Consider the following 19,949-nt stretch of genomic DNA (forward strand, 5'->3'; position numbering starts at 1 on the left):
CCAGGACATGCCAGCTCTACTCCTGGTTCATCCTCATGGTTCCTCAGGCCCAGGATATAGCCTTCAAAGGGGGCTCCCAGAGGGGCCCCAGTCACTACCACACACGGCATCCTCCCAGGATCAGAAAGCTGTCAAAAGTGTCAGTCCATCAATCAACCAAGCATTTGGTGATTTTAGACTGTGTGCCTCATCTTGGGCTCAGTCATATGGGGGAGCATGGAGGAGAAGACTTGGGGCTTGCTCCAAGAGTGTCCCCAGTCTGTTTGGGGATATAGGTCTTATCCACAAAGAGCACTCAGTGGGCAACTGAGGGCAAACCTTGAATTACATATGCTAAGGGCCAGAAGAGGTCAGAGGAGTAAGAAAACAATGGGGATTGGGCTGGGGTGTCAGCTAAGGCTTCCTGAAACAAGTGGGGCTTGAACTAGGTTGGATTAAGATGGGCGTTCTGGATGGAACAGCTAGAGCAAAGGTAGAAATGAGGCTGACATGGATAAGCTCCAGAGGAGAACAGATTTAGAACCAAAAGGGACTTAGAAGTCATTTGGTCTGACTCCCTCATTCTAAGAAACTTACCAGGGAGTTGAAGTGACTTGCCCAAGATCATATGAATTGGAAGACCAAGATGTGGGATTCAAACACAAGTCCTCTGACTCCAGATCCAGTGAGGAGACCAGCCAGGCTGGAGCAGGTCCCTTTTAGGGAACATCTGGGAACTTTCTCTTACATATCTATTATCTAAGGATATAATGAAACTTTCTAGCCTCTGTTTATGTTTTCTTCTTGTCTGTTCCTTCTATGACAATCTAGAAAGATGTATATTTGGTAGCCTAGGTTGGGGAATGGAGGAAAGGTATCATTCTATATTTTCATATTAACAACAGAAGAGAATATCCCTTGGGGCAAGATATATGGAAATACCATACCTAGGCATAGATTAGCGCCCTCCAATGTCAAATGTTATTAACTGCTTCTTATAAGGGAAGAAAAGGAGTCCAATGGTTGGTGGGGGAGAGGAGAAATTCAGAGTGTTGGGAAAGCATGAGTTATAAAAGGCATCAGGATATAGAATACAGGACTTGGTGTCTGAAGACATGGGTTTGAGTCCTGGCTCTTTTAGTTTACTGGCTATGTGACAATGAGCAAGTCATTTTACCTTTCTGGCCTTCCTTGGTAAAACAGGGATAATAATACTTACGCTACCTTGGGAGGAAAGTACTTTGTAAACCTTAAATCCCTACCTCAGGTCGGACAGGATCTTCGATGCCCACAACAGCAATGCAGGTGAGTTCTCCCACAATCTCTGTCTCATTGTCCCATTCGGGCTCCTGGCCTGCAGAAAAGTCCCGGTAGGCAATGCAGATGGTACGTAAGCCATCACAGGCCATTGGCTCAATGATCTTCTTCACCATCTCATCCCTGTCCCGAGGACGGAAGCTGCGGAGTTCTCCCTTGCTGTTTAAGATATTGGTGCATCTGGAGAAGTGGGGTGAAGGACAGAAGTGTAGGAAAGGAGGGGGTAGAGGTAGGGGAAAAACAAAACAGCAAAATTGATGAAACAGAGAGTGAGTTGGTAAGAATCAAAACTGCCCTGTATTCCCCAATTCATGTAAGACTGTTGCTAAACATAATTTGAGAAGTGTTGCCACAAGCAGGTTTTTGGCTGGTTGAAATTTAAATGGAAAAATACCAAGGGTCTTCTGGCATCAAACTTTTAAAAATCCTAATTTTAAAAATTCAAAGCACCTAAGATTCCAGAGATGGGAGGGGCCCTTATAACTCATCTGGTTCAACTAGAACACCAGTGGGACTTTTCTCCATGCTGCCTATTGTTTGTTCTTTGTTCTTGAAAAAGACCCGGACATCAGGATGGTGATGCCATGACTTGCAACTGAGTTGGATTTAAGTGAGGCAGGGCTGTGCAAGGTCACCAGCCTCACTTTCTCTTCTGGAGCCATATGGGTCCAGTGGCCACATATAGATCAGGATGAGTAGAGATGGCCCTGGATGCAGTGGGGGGCCTTGGCCTTTTTAAACTAAGGTCTTTAACAGGTCTCAGTTTGACTGAGACAATGCCCATTTGGTGATTAAGGCTAGGTAAAAATGAGGCAAAGAATGGCTTCTTTTACCTAGTCAAAAAAAATCAATTTGGGAGAAGAAGACCCTCAGGGTTTCTGGTCAAGACAGAAAGCTTATTGAAAACAAGGAATGCAGAAGGGAAAAATTGATTTGGGAAATGAGCAACTAGCTAAGAAGATGGAATCTGAGGATGGGATTTGGACTTCTGGGATACAGCTTAAAATATATGAATGACAGGCTCTTGGATGGGGATGGAATGCACCTAACAAGGGTGGTTAAGATGTGTTTACTTGATGTTTTGCAAATTGACTCAAAGGGGCTTTAAACTAACAAACTGTGGGGGAGGGAGAAAACTACCTACCTAACTACAAGATCACAGAGAGGAGAGTAGCAGTTAAAACATCCAACAGTTCACAGGAGACAAAGTCCAAGAAAGGAACTAGCTGTAAAACCCACCACTCAAATATCTAAACTCAAAGGCCCAAAGTTTAGGCAACAAGCAACAGCAACTAGAATCTTAAATACAATAGGGGTAAACCCAACCTCACAGGTATCACTGAGATTTGGTGGGATGAAATCCATGACTAGAGTATAGCTTTGAAAGAGAATACCTTATTAAAAAGAAACAAGACAGGCCATAGGGCCTGGGGTAGCAATGAATGTTAAAAAGGTATACCCATGTGAGGAAATCCAGAAATCAGGGTAGAGGTGAAGGGGGAAGCTTGGTGGAAGCATTTGAGACAAAATCAAAGGAGAGAGAAACAAAAGTGATTTTGTCATTGGAGTGTACTTCAGATTACCTGGACAGAAAGAGGACATAGATGAAAAGTGTGGGAAATAGATCACAAGACTGGCACAGAGGAATGATACAGCAATGATAGGGGACTTAAATTATCCAGACAATCTGTTGAAATTTTCTCTGACAAAAGCAGAGGAGTGAATAACTTCTTACTTTGCCTTAATGATAATCCCATTTTCCAAAAGGCAGAGGAACCATGACTAAATTGTGTCTATCTACACCTTCCCTTTCTCATAGCCACCACCCTAATCCAGGCCCTCTTCACCCGCCTTCCTTGGAAAGTCATGGTGTCCATTCTGCCTTCTGTCCTCTTCCCTGTCCTTCAAGGCTCAGGCTAAGTCTCACCTCATCTGACCACTCTTACAAGAGCAGCTTAGCATGACGGAGAGAGTATTGGATTTGAAGACAGAGGACTTGGGTTTGAGTCTTGCCTCTGATAGATACATCCTAGCCATATGACCCTGGGGCAAGTCACTTAACATCTCAATATTCAAGGCAACACTCTCTCCACGTCTTGCTCTTTGTCTCTGACTCTAGGTATATACAGGGTGTTCCTAAAGTCTGGACACATAGGCAAAAATGCATATTTTCAAGAAATGAAATGAATGAAATTTTCAACAACATTTTATTTAATTGGAATATTAACAAATAACATCTTCAATATGATTTCCATCAGTTGTGATGCAAAGGTTGAAGTGCTTTTCAAGATTTACAACTTGATGCAATAATTCCACATTGCCTATGTGTCCAGACTTTAGGGACACCCTGTAGATAAGATATCTTAGGGAAGAGGGATGTGAGTGTGAGGAGCTTGGCCTGACTGGAGCAGAGGGGAGTTAGTTGTAGGAGGTAAGGCTGGAGGTATAAGTGGGAAGCCAGACAGTAGAGGGCCTTGAAAGCTTCAGCCTTGAAAGGCTGAAGAGCCTGGCTTTCACGGTAGGCAGTGGGGAACCACAACAGAAATAAGTGACAGCCTGGAAGCCTAACAGAAGGCAGGGGGCCGCTACTCACTTTTTGAGAAGGATTTCTGAAGCTCCTTTGCTGAACAGTCGGAAGCCACCATCGGGCATGCAGATGACAGTGCTCATTGACTTGCGGACAGAGTTGAAGGTATAAACCTTATAAAGCTTCTGCTCGGGGATCTGGTCCCGCACTGGCTGGAAGTCCTGTTTCAAGTCCAGGACAAAACCCAGCAGGGCACACTCTGTTTTATTGCCGACCTGGCGTGGGAGGGCTCCTTCCTTCTCTGGAGGCTTGGAGGAAGAATGACAATCGACTTGTCAGGCCAGGGAATCTTGGCTCACCTGCACTCACCCAGCACCATGCTCCCTGGCCCACCACCCACATGTCTTTCTGGCCATTCTAGGGAATCCAGCTGCCAGACCAGCATAAGGAAAGAGGGAAAAATATTCTAGCCTTGTCACATGAAGGTTGGATCAAACTTGTTCAGCTTGACCCCAGAGGGACAAACTAGGAGTAGTTGGGGCAGGAGGGAGATTTTAGCTTCCTAATAATCCAAGTTGCTCCAAAGTGAGGTAGGCTGCCTTGGGAGGTGAGGGTTTGAGGGGCTCCCCCTCACAGGTGGTCTTCAAGTAAAGACTTGACAAGCGAGTGGTGGAGGGGACTCTTGTTCTTTGGATGGGTGGGACTAGATGACCCCCAAGTGTCCTCCCAGCTCTGAGATTCTGTGGCCTCGTCCACTCCCTTGGGTCCCTCTTGCCTCCCCAGCTAGAGCTCTCCAAGCCCAAGTACTGGGCCTCCTCCTTCCCAATCTCCCCAACGGTGCCATTGAGTAAAGGCTTGAGAACTGAGGCCCGACAAAGCCACAAGGTATGGGAGACAGAGGGATTAAACAAGCAGCAACCCATGTTTCAAGTTGATTTGTTTTTGCTGAATTTGGACAAATGGTAAAAGCAGAGTATGGATTCATTTCACAAACCGAAGGCATTTTCATGTTTGGAAAATACACTGTCAGGATTCATTCTATCTTCACAGTGTGTGAGGTTTCCAGGTGCTTAAAGTCACCTTCCCCTTCCATTCTATGAGCTCCCAGAACCCGAGGATCAAGCAGCTGGCAGGAACCTTGGGGCTCACCTAGTCTCCCTTCCTCCTCCCTAGTACAGGGACTTGTATAATAGCTTCCTGAGTGGAGGTCACTGATCTTTTCTAATGACCAGGAGCTCTCCACCTAAAGAGACCTCTCCATTGCTGGAGAACTCTCCTTACTAGGTGGTTCTTAAATAAAGCACAATGAGGACTTGGCCAGTGGACAGCCCCAACTGGAGTGACCCATGTGCCCCTGTTCCAGGCTGGGGCCCCTCCCTGCCCCTCTTCCCCTGACTTACTAGCACTTTGGTGGTGTAGGCACTATTGATGGAAATGGCATGGACAAGGAGATCCAGGATTTTGGGGTTCAGTTTGTTGGGGTCGGGGATCTCTTTGTAGTGTGTGTCACCCACATAGGACTGAACAACCGTCATACGGTTGGTGGTGAGTGTTCCTGTCTTGTCCGAGCAGATAGCTGTAGCATTGCCCATGGTCTCACAGGCATCCAGGTGGCGGACGAGGTTGTTATCTTTCATCATTTTCTGCAAATTGAAGGGGACATTGATCGTGCTACTTATTTAATTGTCCTCAATAGGGGTTATTAGCCCTCGAAATGGTTTATCGGAGACCGCCTTGGGAACAACAACAACAAAAACCCAAACACTTAACAAGAGCCAGGCTTTTAAAACACCATTTTGTAATGTTAACAGTCCCTTAATGGAGACAGCAGCCATTAGTCAAATAAACAGCTTATTAGGTTGAGAAAGAAATGTTAACACGGTCTACTAACTGGCTGTAATTGATGGACACTATCTGTAGCAAATGCATTTGAAATTCATTACATGAAATAAGTCCTGGTGAAGAAGCATCTCTAAGTTGGGTCCTACCCATAAGTTACAGATTGCTAAACTTATTCCCTTCTCCATAGGATTCAAGATTGACCTTTCCTTGTGGCCTAAGAAATCCTTCCTTGCTAATATCTGAAGGGGCCAGGGAACTGTTTAGGGCTGGAGAGCGGGGCAGAAAGAAATAAGGAATTTGGGCCTGTTGGGATGATTAAACATTGGGATGGGTAACTGAGAGAGAATGTGGAGTCTCTAGCTTCAGAAATCTTCCAAAGGAAAATCAATGAAACTCTCTCTTGGATGGCTTAGACTCTTGGGGCCCCTTCCAACTGCATGATGCTATTTTGGGCTTTGGAGAAGCTAGTCTAGGATGTCCTGATTTTAGTCTACGATTTTGGATTCTCCTTCCTCTCTTGGGGACTGACTCGACCACCTCCATCATAATTCTGGCTGGCAGTGGAGAGAGATTTGCCAGTGGGTGGGAAGGGAAAAAAATCTTTTAGAGAAAGCTTTCCAAGCATCTCTGGACTATCCTAGAGAGTACTTTTTGGCTTTGTGGGCCAGTCATAGAGATTAAAATCTTATAGACCTAGAAGGGACCTTGGAAAGCATCTAATTTAGTTCCCATATTTTTGATCCAATGACACCGGCTTTCTGGCTGTTCCAAGAACAAGACCCTCCATCTCTCGGCTCTGGGCATTCTCTCTGGCTGTCCTCCCAGTCGTAATGCCCTCCTTCCTCTGCTCTGCCTACTGGCTTCCCTGGCCTCCTTTAAGTCCCAACTAAAATCCGACTTCCTACAGGAAGCGTATTCCAACGCCTCTTAATTCCAATGCCTTCCCTCTGGTCATTATTTCCTATTTATTCTGTATAGAGCTCATTTTCTATATATTGGTTTGTATGTTGTCTGTCCCATTAAATTGTAAACTCCTTGAGGGCAGGGACTGTCTTTTGACACTTTTTATCCCCAGTGCTTAGCACAGTACCTGGCACATAGTAGGTGCTTAATAAAGGTTTATTGTGTTATTGAATATTATACACTGTATTATATTGTTTTGTTATTATTGTATTATAATATTGCATTATAAAAGAAAATGGGTCTCTATAGGAAGTGGATGATAAGAGTATAAAGGCATAGCCTTTGACCCAGCTATGTGGTCGCAGACTTCTGCCCAGGATTGAAAAAAGGCCTAAAAGAGACTAAAGCTCAGGACCATAAGGAAACTGGGTTTGTTTACAGGGGGCTGCTGGCCTGCAGCAATCACTCTGCAACAAAGAGAATATATGTCTGAGATGAAAATGGGAGCCCCCTGGGGGAAATGAAGAGTCAATTTAGAGAAATCCTGACTTCTTAAATCCCTTCTCTCTGCTCAGTCAGCCAACAAGCATTTCTTAAGCACCTGCTATATGCCAGGCACTGTGCTGAGCACTGAGCATGCCAGGAAAGGCAACCCTCCCCTATTTTGGACTCTCATTGCCTCTCCCCTGGACTGTTGTAACAGCCTTCTAATGGGTCTCTGTGTCTCAACTATCTCTTCACTCCAATCTATCTTCTAGATACCAAAATGACATTCCTAAAGCACAGGGCTGACCACATCACTCCTCAGCTTAAGATCTGGGGACTCCCCCTTTGCTCCTTACAAATTCCTCTGTCAGTACCTGGCTCCAGCCCACATTTATGGGCTTTTGGCACATTATTGCCTTGACATACTCCGCTTTCCAGCCCAAATTGGTCTTCTTGTTCTTTACATGGCATTCAATCTCTTCCCTCCATTCCTTTGCATAGGCTGTGCCCCATCCCTGGAATGTAATCTCTTCTCACTTCAGCCCCTTAGAATCCCTAGACTCTTTCAAAGTTCAGCACAAGGACTTTACAAGAGGTCATCCCTGATCTCCCACTGCCTCCTGCCCACTGACCTCATTTTTACTTTGTATCTGTTTTGAATCTATTTGTATGGGCATATGGCTATCTCCCCTGATAAAATGTAACCTCCTTGAGGGCAGGGGACTGTTTTGATTTTTTCTTTGACTCTCCAGTGCCCAGCACAGTACTTGACACATAACAGGTACTTCATAAATAGTTTCTGCCCTCATGGAGTGTACAGTCTACCAGAGGAAGATGACACCACTCCAATGTGAAATGTGCATCGAGTTTAAGTAGTATGTTGACCTTTTACATGAGGTGAGCTTCCTCAGAAGAGGCAGTTGGGTTGGTGGTGGTGGCCACTTACCTTGACTGAGTATGCAAGGGAGATGGTAACAGCCAGTGGCAGGCCTTCAGGAACAGCAACAACTAAGACAGTGACTCCGATGATGAAGAACTTAACAAAGTATTGCACGTAGACGGGGGTGCAATTGGAGAGCCAGGCCCGGCCACCGATGACAAAGTTGTGGATGACGAAGTAGATGACCAGGATGACGACAGTGAATGCGGACATCACCAAACCTACCAAACAATGGCAGTTAAGGGTACAGGTGGGGGGAGAGGTGTGTCAGAGAGAAGAGGTAGAAAAGAAAAGGAGAGAAGAAATAGTCAAACATCATTGTATGAATTCACATTTAGGCCATCCACATTTAGGGTGAGGCAGGTGTACCCAGGGGTATGCTGGAGGACAGCCAGGTTGTTAAATTTCCAGTGTGAGTATTTACACCTCAGAAATCAGCAAATTGTTACAAATCAGGGCTTGGTGTATTGTTTCGTTGCCTGTTTTATAGACTTAGAGTTGTGGGAAAAATGATGATAATGCAGATTAAACTTTAAAGCATGTACTAAGCACATTTTATGTCTTCCCCCTATGGATACCTGGTTGCTCAACCTTCACCAGCATGGTTTTGGGTGTGCCTCTCTAAGCAAACTTGATTCCTCAATGTGAATTACCACCTTCTATGCTTTGGGCCAATACTGGGAACCCTGCAGACTTAAGATTGGAGGTTTCAAGTATTCACTGTGCACCCTGACTCATACAAGTGCCTTCCGTTTCTGGATGCTGCTACAGTTCTGAAACTCCTTGGCCCCTCTACACCCACTGCCTTGACTTCCTGGTGGTACTATGTGATGCCTGCAGAAAGGCTACAGTTGTTGGTGGTGGTGGTGGCGGTGGTGGTGGTGGCAATGGTGGCGGTGGCAATGGTGGCGGTGGTGGCAGCAGCTGCAGTGAGAAGCTTCCTTTTGAAAAGGGAGGTTAGCTGGTATTAGAGAGGGGTGGTAAAGACAGCCCGGCCCTCAATGCAAGCTTTCTCCCCATGCAAGAATAGAAAGAGCCCTGGGAAAGGGAGAGTTGTGGCGAGCCAGTGGGCAGCTGTGGGAAGGAAGCCTTCCATGTCACGAACAAACCCTTGCGCATTCATACTCGTCTATTAGCAGGGGTTTCCAGAATAGCACCCTGCAAATGGGGAGGGGATCATTGTACATTTACACAAAAGACCAATTAGAAGGATGTTATTAGCTTTAGAAAAGGATTCACAACAGGACTCCTTTGAATAAAAAGCTCCCTAAATACAGTTAAAGTAGGATTTCTATTTACAAAAATGTGATACCAAATGGAACACTGCTTTAGTCTGGGCTTGGCTTGGTGATTCTTTTGAATACTCTGGTGATTCTTTCCAGTTCAACAGTCATAAAAAAAAACAATCAAAGCTTGGTTGTGGTATAAATAGATTCACTGGGTTTATTTGTGGGTTGGTTTTTTTTGGAAGGGGGAGCCATTATTTGGCATAAAGATTCATATTTGGTTCCAGTTAGATTTCAGCAAAATGAATATAGTTTGTTTGGGTCTGGGGGGGGGTCACCATTCAATTTAGTTCAACTTTCTGGTTTAGGAAAGCAGTGGATAGCAAACTACAGCCTGCAGGCCAAATCCAGCCTGCCACCTGTTTTTGTGGGGCCCATGAGCTAAGAATAGTTTTTACATTTCCATTCTTAGCTTAAGGACTGTGCACAAACAAGTGCAGAGATTTGGTCTCCCCAGCTGAGAGATTTGGTCTCCCGGCTGAAGTTTGCTGGCTGCTGGGGTACCTAGACTGGAATTCTATCAGACTAAAGTGTTTTAAATAAACAAGCCTTTGAGGGAGACTTGGAAATCTTGGTTATGTGGAGATTTCAGAATGAAAAATGATCCGTTCCAACAAGATTTGACTAAGTTGCATGCTAGTGCCTGGAGGAGGAGATTGGTGTGACCCAAGATGGCAGCACGGCTAACAGTGCCAGCTGAGGCCTGTTAGTCCTGCATGGGTAGTCTTGAAAAGCAGATGGCTCCCAGCAGTCCTTGGGGACACAAGCATTTACACTGCTGCAGGTCTTCAGACTTCTGTCTGACTCCACCGTATCCCCCCGTGGTTCCTCGAACCTAGCTAGAAAAATCTTAACCCGTTCCTCTCACACTTTTTCTTCCTGCAGGTTGAATATCAGTAAAGGACCTTGGTTTCAACTTGGTAATGCCCTGCCTCTGCCTCCTCCTTGGCACTTGGCACTCATGCTCCTGGCCCCTGAAACATTGGGGGCAACTTCCTGGTTAGATTGGCACTCCAAAAGTCTTCTTCCTCCCTGAATCGGGAGTAGGAGCTCATCTTTGTAACCCAAACAAGCCCACTTCTACTGGAGGGCCACTTGTCTGTGCTCACTGCACTGGAGGTCCCCTACAATCCCTTGGGTTGGGGTCCCAGGATAGGAATTCTTCTTGGTCTTTTTTGTGTAATAGAACCTTTTGTGGTAAGTCTGGTGAAGCCTATGGACCCTTTCTCAGAGTAATACTTTAAATGAAAAAAAAGCCCATTAGATTATATTGAGATACAATTATCATAATATATCTTTTAAAAAAAGCAAGTTCATGGACCTTGGGGCACAAGAACTCTTGTCCTAGGAGGATACTGAAGTGAACAGTAAAAAGGGAAGAAGGACAGAGTTCCAGGCATCTCCAGAACAGTATTCCTGTCTGTTAAAATGATCAATGTGTGCCCACTTTAATCAGGTCCAGTGATCCAGAATATTGGCCAGGCAGCCTCCTGAGTGGGCAACCAACTTGGGGGGGGTAGTCAAGAGCTGTCTCTTTAATACCAGGACTTTGTCAATATTCTTCACACCAGGGAAGCTCTGTGTCTCCACATGATGTCTCTGGTTGTGCTATTTAGTATCAGAGCTTCTGGCTTGGACGGATTGGTAGACTCCTTGGCTTGAAAGACCTGAGAACCAAGGCCAAGGATTCCTGGCCAGCAACTATCCACCTCTCCTGCCACGGCTCCAGTAGAAGGGAACTGTGGTCATACCATTTCTACCAGGTCCTGAATACAACTGGGACCCAGAATTGGTGGGCCTTTTCTCTTGTCTGGGACCTGTTGGGGCCTCAGTTGGAGGAGGACAGGAGCAGGCTGGCTTTGCTGTTGGGATGTCTAGAATGTAGCACTGGAGACCTGCTGGGGTTATAGGATGATGACATCAGCCATGGTGCATTGGTTTATGAACATAATATTCCAGGGCTGCCATGAATAAGGAGGAAAGATGCCAACATCATGACCTCCTCTGTTAACCCCATGTAGCACCAATGTCCCTGGGCAACAGAACCTGAAAAAACCCAAGTTTGGGGGTTCCTCTTTCCCAAATCAATCCTGGGACAAAAGTTCAAAGTAATTGAACACAGTATGCAACACTGAGAAGGCCCAATGTTGCCTAGCCTCCCTTCCCAGGAGCAGAATTCCAAGGCAGTAGCTTACACCACCTTTGCTTACAGGCAGCTGGACCCATCTGGGTCCACCTGGTGGCCAGGAAAGGCCAGACTAGAGATTCCACAGTCATAGAGGTGGAAGAATGAGCCAATGAGCTCCAGCCAGAGCCCCCAGATGGGTTCATTTCAATTGGGGCAGGAGGAGTTTAGGACAAAAGATTCCACTCTTAATCTGGGGAAATGAGGAAGCTGGGGATCCAAAGGAGGAGAGAATCAGAGTGGCTCCAACTCAGCTCAGGTTGTTATAGCTGGATAGAAGAAGATAGAAAACATAAGAACCTCCCAGTATGAACTGGGTAGGTTGCTTTGAGGAATGCTTCTGAAGAGAGGCAGCGGGGTGGCAGGATGGTTGTGTAACCTTGAGCAAGTCACTTAACCTCTCTGTCTGCCTCAGTTTCCTCATCTCTAATAATAACAATACCTACATTCCAGGGTTGTTGTGAGGCTCAAATGAAATAATGTATGTGATATGTATTAGAGAAATTCATTATAACTGCCTCATGTGGATGTGCGATTTCTGATTTGATCTGTAAATAAATCCTGTAAGATGTTCATGAGTTCATGAGTATGGAGTATATCTGGTGAGATGAAGGGTAGATGTAAAAGAGTGAGCGGATGCCAGTCCAGAGCAACCAGGGATAGTGGTTGTAGCTCGGAGGGGAAAGGGCCAGATCCGGGAAGCCCAAGAGTCCAGAACAAGGGTGGGGAACCTGTGTGTCAAGGCCACATGTGGCCTTCTAGGTCCTTGGGTACAGCCTTTTGACTGAGTCCAAGTTTTACAGACCAAATCCTTTTATTAAGGGGATTTGTTCTGGGAAGTTTGGATTCAGTCAAAGGGCCACACTTGAGGACCTAGAGGGGATTTGTTCTGTGAAGTTTGGGTTCAAAGGGCGGCACTTGAGGACCTAGAGGGGATTTGTTCTGTGAAGTTTAGGTTCAGTCAAAGGGTGGCACTTGAGGACTTAGAGGGGAGTTGTTCTGGGAAGTTTGGATTCAAAGGGCCACACTTGAGGACCAGGCCACACATGGCCTCAAGGCTGCAGGTTCCCCATGCCAGTCCGGAACCTCCTGGTTAGCTCTGCTTACTCAGGACCCCAGGATGATCAGGTGAGCAGCCTACAGAGGGAAGTCTTATCAAATGTTGCAAGCCCTAGGGTATCAGGTGAATGTCCCCTGACTTAGCTCCAAGCAGAGGAAGGAGCTGGGGTACCAGGAAGCTCAGTCTAGCAAGGCTGAAGGTTCAGAACTGCCTGGAAATCACCCACCGAACCACTTTCATCATCCGCTGTCTTTTGTTTTCTGAGGACTGTTTCATTTCATTCATTTTATTCGTTTATTTAGTCACTCACATACTCCTTCCCATGCAGTACCCAGCACAGGGCAGGTGCTCACAGAAGGATCCCTAGTCGATACCTGCTTTTCCAATTTGCACGGCCAGCTTGGTGAGTTTCCCCTGAAGCACAGACTTTTCCTTTTTGGGGCCATTGGCTTTCTTCTTCTCTCGCTCCTCCATCTCCCCACCCTCAGCGCTCTTCAGTGGTTGCATCTCCATGGCAACCGCCCCATCTTGCTTCTTAGCTGCATGAAAGGAAATGGAGGAACACGAGAGGGTCAGGGTCAAGGTCTGAGCTGGCTGTTGTAAGGGTTAAACAAAATCCTTGCCTTTGCAGGAAAAAAACAACAAAAGAAGCCTGGACACATTCTACTTTATTGAAAGCATTTCTTATCAGAGAGGCAGCATGCTAGAGTGGGAAAAAGATAGACGATCAGGGTTTGCAACTTGATTTGAATATCACCCATGCAACCCTGGACAAGTCACTCTCAGAGCCTTATCTGTAGAGCAGAGATATGCACCCTTGAACCACGGGAGCTGTTGTTATTTATGGCTGAAATAAACTAGGTTTTACCAAAAAGGAGGGAAAAAACTGTCTTGTGGGAAAAGGCTGCCTTCTGTCTCTTGGTGAGGTGGTGGACGATGATGCAGAATGAGGCATACATTGTCAGACATGGCCAATATGTTGGTTTGTTTCATTTAACTGTTCTTAATTTGTTTATTTGTTTATTTATTTTTGCTACAAGGGAGAGTTCTGTTGGAGACAGAGGGAATCACTAAGATTTTATAGCAAACTAGTACAGTTAAATGAAACAAACCAGCATGTTGGCCATGTCTGACAACATATGCCTCATTCTGCAACTGTAGTCCACCACCTCTCTGCCAAGAGCCAGCCTTTACCACAAGACAGAATTTATCCTTATCTTTGGGGCCAGTCTCACAGCCCCCACAAATGCCTGAGAGGCTGACAGTTTGGAGAAAACTTGGGGTCCCCAAACTTGGAAATCTCCCCATCTGGAGATTTAAGACAAGCTTTCTGGGAATTGGTTGGAATAGGCTAGACTGTAAGTTCTACACCAACTGGACCATACCATGGCCTTCCTCTGCATCTCTCTCAGATCTTGTCTTTTTCCAGCATCCACAACCTCCCCACCCCCCTGTTCTAGTCAAGCCAATCTCCTCACCATTCCTTAAACAAAGAAGGCTAAATGCCTTTGCTGCCACTTTGCCCTCAGTCAATTGATCTGTCTAGCCATCACCAAGCATCAGTTATGTGGTTACTAAGTGCCAGGCACTGTGAACTTGGACCTAAGATGCCTTTCCCCCTCCTTTCAACCTGTTCAAATTCCAGCTGTTCTTTAGCCCCTCGCCTCTCAGGTCCATCTCTCTGCCCTGCCACAGCCTAGCCTTCCCGCAGCAGCGGTCAATGGCCTCTCTCCACATGACCCCCTGGAGACCTCGCAGGGCAAGCCTCTTGTTATCTGGAACGTTGTCTGCAGATTGCTCAGTAGGATCTGCTCCCCTGACTGAATTTCACCTTTGTCCAGTACAGGACGTGATGTTGAAACAGAGCAATATCTGGGCAGAGTTAGCCTTAGGGGTTTTGCTCTCTGAATGAAACCCAGCTCACTGCAGTAGAGATCTGGGGCCTGGGGGTTTAAAGCTGCCTGTTGGCACATAGTCTTCTCTGCAGCCCAGTGACCAGGAAGGGTCCCTGAGTGACCTCTTAAGCTGGTACAAGGCAACACAATGTTCTCGCCACCAGTCAAGCTGATGGTTCAGAGCATCATGTTCTTGGGCTTAGTACCAGAGCCTTCATCTTTCACAGTGCCCAAGGGTTCAAGAGCTATCATTGCCAAGGAAGTATGACAGGATAACTCTTGAGGATTTCTGGCTATGAGCTTATAGCATGAGTTTAGGAGACCAAGCCAGGCTTTGATACATGTAGGCTGGATGAGGCCAACTGAATGCCTCCTGTCATCTGACATGTCCTGCGCTTCTAGGCCGCCATGACTTAGCCCTTGCATTGAGAATCTCCGGCCTTGCTGAGGCCACTGAGGAAGCAGGCAAAAGGGTCTCTGGCATTTCGATTTCTCATGAGAACACTGGCTACATAGAGCTAGAGGACCTCTGTGCAAATCTTACTACTGATACTTAATAGCTGTGTGGCCTTGGGCAAATCACTTAGCCTCTCTGGGCCTCAGTTTCCCTCTCTGTAAAATGAAGAGATGGCACTAGAGGACTATGAAGTCCCATTGAATCCTAGATCCTGTGTGTGACCTTAGGAAGATCACTTCATCTCACTTGTGTCTCAATTTCATCCTCTGTACAATGAAGGTGTTGGATCTAGGATTGTGGGATTTTATGATCTGTCCAGGCCTTCACCTCCATTCTCTCTGCTTCTTTCCTCTGTCTTCCCCCAGCCAACTGTCTTGCTCACTTGGGTCCCCCACTCTCTGGGCCTTCTCTTCTTGCCTTTCTACCAACCCACTGCCTTGCATCCAGTGGCTGGCTTCTTCCTGGCCTGCCTCCCACAGCCTCCTTCCATTCCTTCCTCTGCTCACCCACCCCTGCTCTGCACACAGAATCCCACCTCGTTTCCAGCTACAACCACAGATATTCACAAAGCATCCACAGGCAAAATATGTTGACAGATACAGAACACATAGGTTGTGTGGAGGGATCTAGGCGTCACAGATACCAGGAAGAAACCCAAGCTTCAGAATCTCATTCATCTCAAAGTTACCCTTTGAAAAACTGCTAGTAACTAGTGGCATGATATTGAGCAAGTCATTTCATTTTCCTAGGACTCTACTTATCAATCTGAAAAATAGAGAAAGCCATCCCTGTTCTGCTTTCTTCACAAGGCTCATGTGAAGAGCAAATGAAAGCGTTCTGCAAGTTAGAAAGCAATGTACAGGAAGCAGAAGAGCCGTGGACTTGGGATTGAGGAGGCCTGGGTTCAAATCCTGCCTCAAACACTTACTAGTTGTACGACTCTGTGCAAGGTCACCTTCCTCATCCAGGGTTTCAGTTTCTTTATCTGTAAAATGATTGGGTTTAGCTTAGTGGTGTTTCAAGGTCTCCTCCAACTCTAGAGCTAGGATTCTAACTCTAGCAATGCTAATCTTGTCCCTGGGGCACCACACCCGCAGAGAAAGAGAGCCTGTTCACCCCACCTGGGGAAGGCCGATGACCACTAACACTCTACGTTCATCCATCGTTCTGGGACCATGGGCCCATCATTTCATCTTTCTAGTCTTCTGTTCCCTGTGCCTCTCAGGGATCTTTTGATCAAAAAGTACAATAAGAGGTATGAGTTGGAGGATTTTGTCCAGATCTAGGCAATCCCACTCATGACCATCAGGGTTAGGAAGGGCCCACGGAGCCCACCTAGTCACAGGACTAGATAATGTTAGGGCTGGAGGGAACATTCAAGCTTTCCATGTCCATTCCCCCCATTTTATAGACAGGAAAGCTAAGGGCCCAGAGAAGGGAAGAGATTTGCCTGAGATCACACATTAAGTAGCAGAGCTAGCATTCAAACCTATTCTTCTAGTAACGTGACCATGGAAATTACTTATGGGCAGAATCATCATCTTTGTAAGCCCCATACCTAGCACAGTCCTTTGCACAATGAATCCTTGTTAATTCAGACTGATTGAATCCCCTATCTTCTCAAACACATTGAACTGAGCATATGTTAATTTTGCCTTGATGATTTATTTCTTGATTGTCTTTTTTTGGTGGGAGGGAGCAGACCTGTGATTTCATCAGGGGAGAGAATTCCCAGCATGCACAATTGGGACATTTATAAAAGGGAGGGGGTCCAAACACAATGATTTCTCAGGACTCTTCCAAGCTATTATATACAAATCACAATCTGCTGAACTGCCATTGTATGTCTGGAAAACAAGGGGATTAGATTTGATGGTCTTCTAAGGTTTTCTCCAGCTGGATCTAGGATTCCATGATGCTTTGTGCTACCCCTGTCCATTAGAGAAGGAAGGGCTGGTCTCTGAGACCCCTCTGCCTTTTTTCCTTTTCAAATGGTCACCTTTCTATGACTAGCTCAGGGTTGCATGGCCACTGGGTGCAGAGGTTGGCTTGGAAGCCAGGCCTTACTGACTCCAAGGCTGGTCCTCTAGCTATTACTCTGCCTCTCACCATTAAGAATATCAATGATTGTCTCTTACACCTCAAACCAATACTGTCTCACAATAATGCCATCCAGAGGGCACTAGTAAACATTTACCTACTGGCTCTCTGAAACAAAAATGGACTTTTTATGTTTAATTAGCAGTATTCTCCATTTTCTCCATCCCTTTCTTGACAACTCACAAAACAATAAATCAAGGACTCTTTTGTAACATTTGTGGATATCTGAGGTATAAATGCTCATGTTGAGAATTTAACAATCGACACTCTTGAGCCAGTATAAGCCAGCTCCAGCATACCAATGGTGCCATCAGTGTGGTATAATGGAAAATGTATTGAACCTGAGGTCAGAGGACCTGGGTTCAAATTTTGGCTCTGCTCTTTATCCTAGGTCGATGACCTTGGGTCAATCACTTCTGTAGGAGCCTGTTTCACTCTATGTAAAATGAGGGACTTGGACGAGCTGTCATCCTCTTTGGGTGATCAAGCCTTTGATATTGGAGTCATGTGACCCTGAAACGAGCCGATGCCAGCTTGGTCTCTCTCCTCTTTGGGGTGGACCTGGCTTTATATCGCTTCTATGGGGCATGCTTTTTGAAGGCGCCCCTTCATTCTATAGATGAAGAAGCTGAAGTCCCAAGAGGTTATTAAGGGACAGGCTTCCAGGCCTCCAAATCATGCTTCCTAAGTCTTTGGGGAGAAAATACTCAAGTCTTCAGATGGTGGCAAATAACAAATAGCATAAGCAGATTGTGTAAGTGGGGAGGGAGCTGGGCGCTGCCAACACACCATATGCTGTTGACATCCATGCCAGTAGGGATGGTGCCGTGGTATCCAATGCCACGTGGCTCAGATTTCCTCTCTATACTGAGGATGGAGCTATGTGGCCAGTCCGTGGCCAAAGCATCAAACCACAGGCCATAGGTATTTCATTTTCTTGGACTGGCTCTATGTTCTCCTCAGGGTACCTAGTAAGGAATTGCCTTTCCCAATGTAGATTGGCACTGTCTCTGTAACTTATAACCTTAGAGAGAACTTAGGGGACCAAGGGAGAAAATGAATGACCCAGGGTCACACAGCTAGGTTGGCTCAGAGCTGGGCCTTGCACTTGGGATTTCCTGACTCATGACACTGCCTTTTAATCATAGTCATAACTTGTGGTTATGTAGGAAGAAGTCATGGCCTGAGAGTTGGGAGCTGCAGTCTTGAGTCTGGGCTTGGCCACTAGCTTGTGTGATCTTGGACAAATCCTTTCTCCTTTGTGGGTTTAGCTTTCTTAAGTTCCTACACAGTCTTTGAGTCTGACACCACTAACAATCAACAAAACAACCAATCAAGCCCTGATTTGTAGCATTTGGTTTCCCATGTGTAAATATTCACACTGAAAATTTAACAATCTACTCCCCAGAGCCCGTTCAACTTGGCTCCAGCACATCTTTACATGTGTGTATGTATGTGTGTATGTGTATATATATATATATGTATATACATATATATATATATACATATACACATACATACATACATACACAGTTATCTCTTCCACATTGCAACTTTCCCCATCATGGTTTTGCCGTATTGCGGATGGGCATGAGAAATTAAATGAGAATTTGAAGCCATAGATGGCATGCACAGGCCAGCAAATGACATAGAAAAAGTTTAGAAACTCAGAAATGCATTAAGTATATGTATAGTATTGTATGATGTCAACCCAAATTTTACAATAAAGTACTGTAAACATCCCATAAAAGAAAAAGAAAAAATTCAGACTTCTTCTCTGGTATGAAGGGAGGGTCAAAAAATTTACATGGATTTTCCAGATCTCGGGGCAGGGGGTGCCCCGCCCCTAACCACTGGGATGTGGAAGGGATAACTGTACATGTGTATCTGCAGATCTCTGTCTCTGTGGTTCTACGACTGGCCATGTAGCTTCTGAACAACTCTCCTTAACAAAGAGAAAGGATGACAAGGAAGCGGGGATCTGGCCAGGAAGACCTGGTTCAAACTCCACCTCTGACAGCTATTGGCGGCGCGGCTGGGGCCAAGTCACTTACCCTCTCCGTCCCCTGGGCAAGCCAAGTACGAACGATGCTGCATTGGTAGAGGGACTTCCTCATCAGAAGCTCCCTATGCCAATAAAATCACAGATCTGGCCCCAAAAAAGAAATGAAAAGAAGCCCAAAGGAAGAAGCGGGGTGTCTAAAGAGCTGGGAGGGTGATGTATAGAGAACAGCATGGGACGCGCCATTTGAGAAGCTCAATTTCCTCCAATACAAAAATGACGGGCTTAGGACTAGCTGGTCTTTAAGGCCCCCCGAATCCGGCGTCCCTACTTGTCCTGAGACTTACCTCCTTTCTTAATACGGCTGAGAGTAGATTTTAGAGAAGTCTCCCGAGCCCAGGAGTGCCCAGCAGCCCAGGTAGGAAGCCCCCAGTTAGCCCACATCATGGCGCTTCTCCCTTTTTCCTCCTCCCTCCTCCCTCCTCCCTTCTCCAACCAGTTGGGGCTTGAAGCTAGGGGAGGGGAGCGGGGGAGGGGTGGGAGCTGGCCCCATGGTTTTCCAGTTACCTTTATTCTGGTTATTCTCCACAGCCCCATCCTGCTGTTTGCCTACAATGGAAGAGGAAGGACAGACACAACACTTGAAAACAGACAAACATAGCTCATAGACACGAGTGTACACACATGCACATGAAACATGGCTGCTGAAGACAAATGGGGCCCATGGTGACTGATGTTGAGTGACTGAGGAGGATGAAGAGGACGAAGTCACAAAGAGGAATTCACTGGGTTACTGCTTGAGGGGAAGCCTAGGTAGGACTTGAGGGAAAAGATTATTAGGTACCCAACCTTGAGCCTCACTCACTTTTCTCACCACTCTGGGCCCCAGCCTCCCCCTTTGGAGGGGGATGAACTGGACCCTGATCCCAAAGATCAATGGAGCTCTACCTTGACCTAAGCTAGAGACTGA

At 46.1% G+C, this 19,949-nt stretch overlaps 1 protein-coding gene across 1 annotated transcript in view; it reads right to left on the reverse strand.

The window, feature by feature from the left end:
- The window catches only part of ATP2B3 (ATPase plasma membrane Ca2+ transporting 3), a gene marked incomplete at its 5' end in the record, with an annotated part of 60,616 nt that extends 41,028 nt beyond the window's left edge, over positions 1-19,588 (reverse strand). The window contains 6 exon segments of the mRNA XM_036740478.1: positions 1,242-1,476; positions 3,890-4,131; positions 5,224-5,466; positions 8,001-8,215; positions 12,900-13,064; positions 19,547-19,588. Of these exon segments, the coding sequence (XP_036596373.1) occupies positions 1,242-1,476; positions 3,890-4,131; positions 5,224-5,466; positions 8,001-8,215; positions 12,900-13,064; positions 19,547-19,588 (1,142 nt within the window).
- Between the last annotated feature and the right edge of the window lie 361 nt (positions 19,589-19,949).

The sequence above is a fragment of the Trichosurus vulpecula genome, assembly GCF_011100635.1.
Source record: "Trichosurus vulpecula isolate mTriVul1 chromosome X unlocalized genomic scaffold, mTriVul1.pri SUPER_X_unloc_1, whole genome shotgun sequence".
Lineage (NCBI taxonomy): Eukaryota > Metazoa > Chordata > Mammalia > Diprotodontia > Phalangeridae > Trichosurus > Trichosurus vulpecula.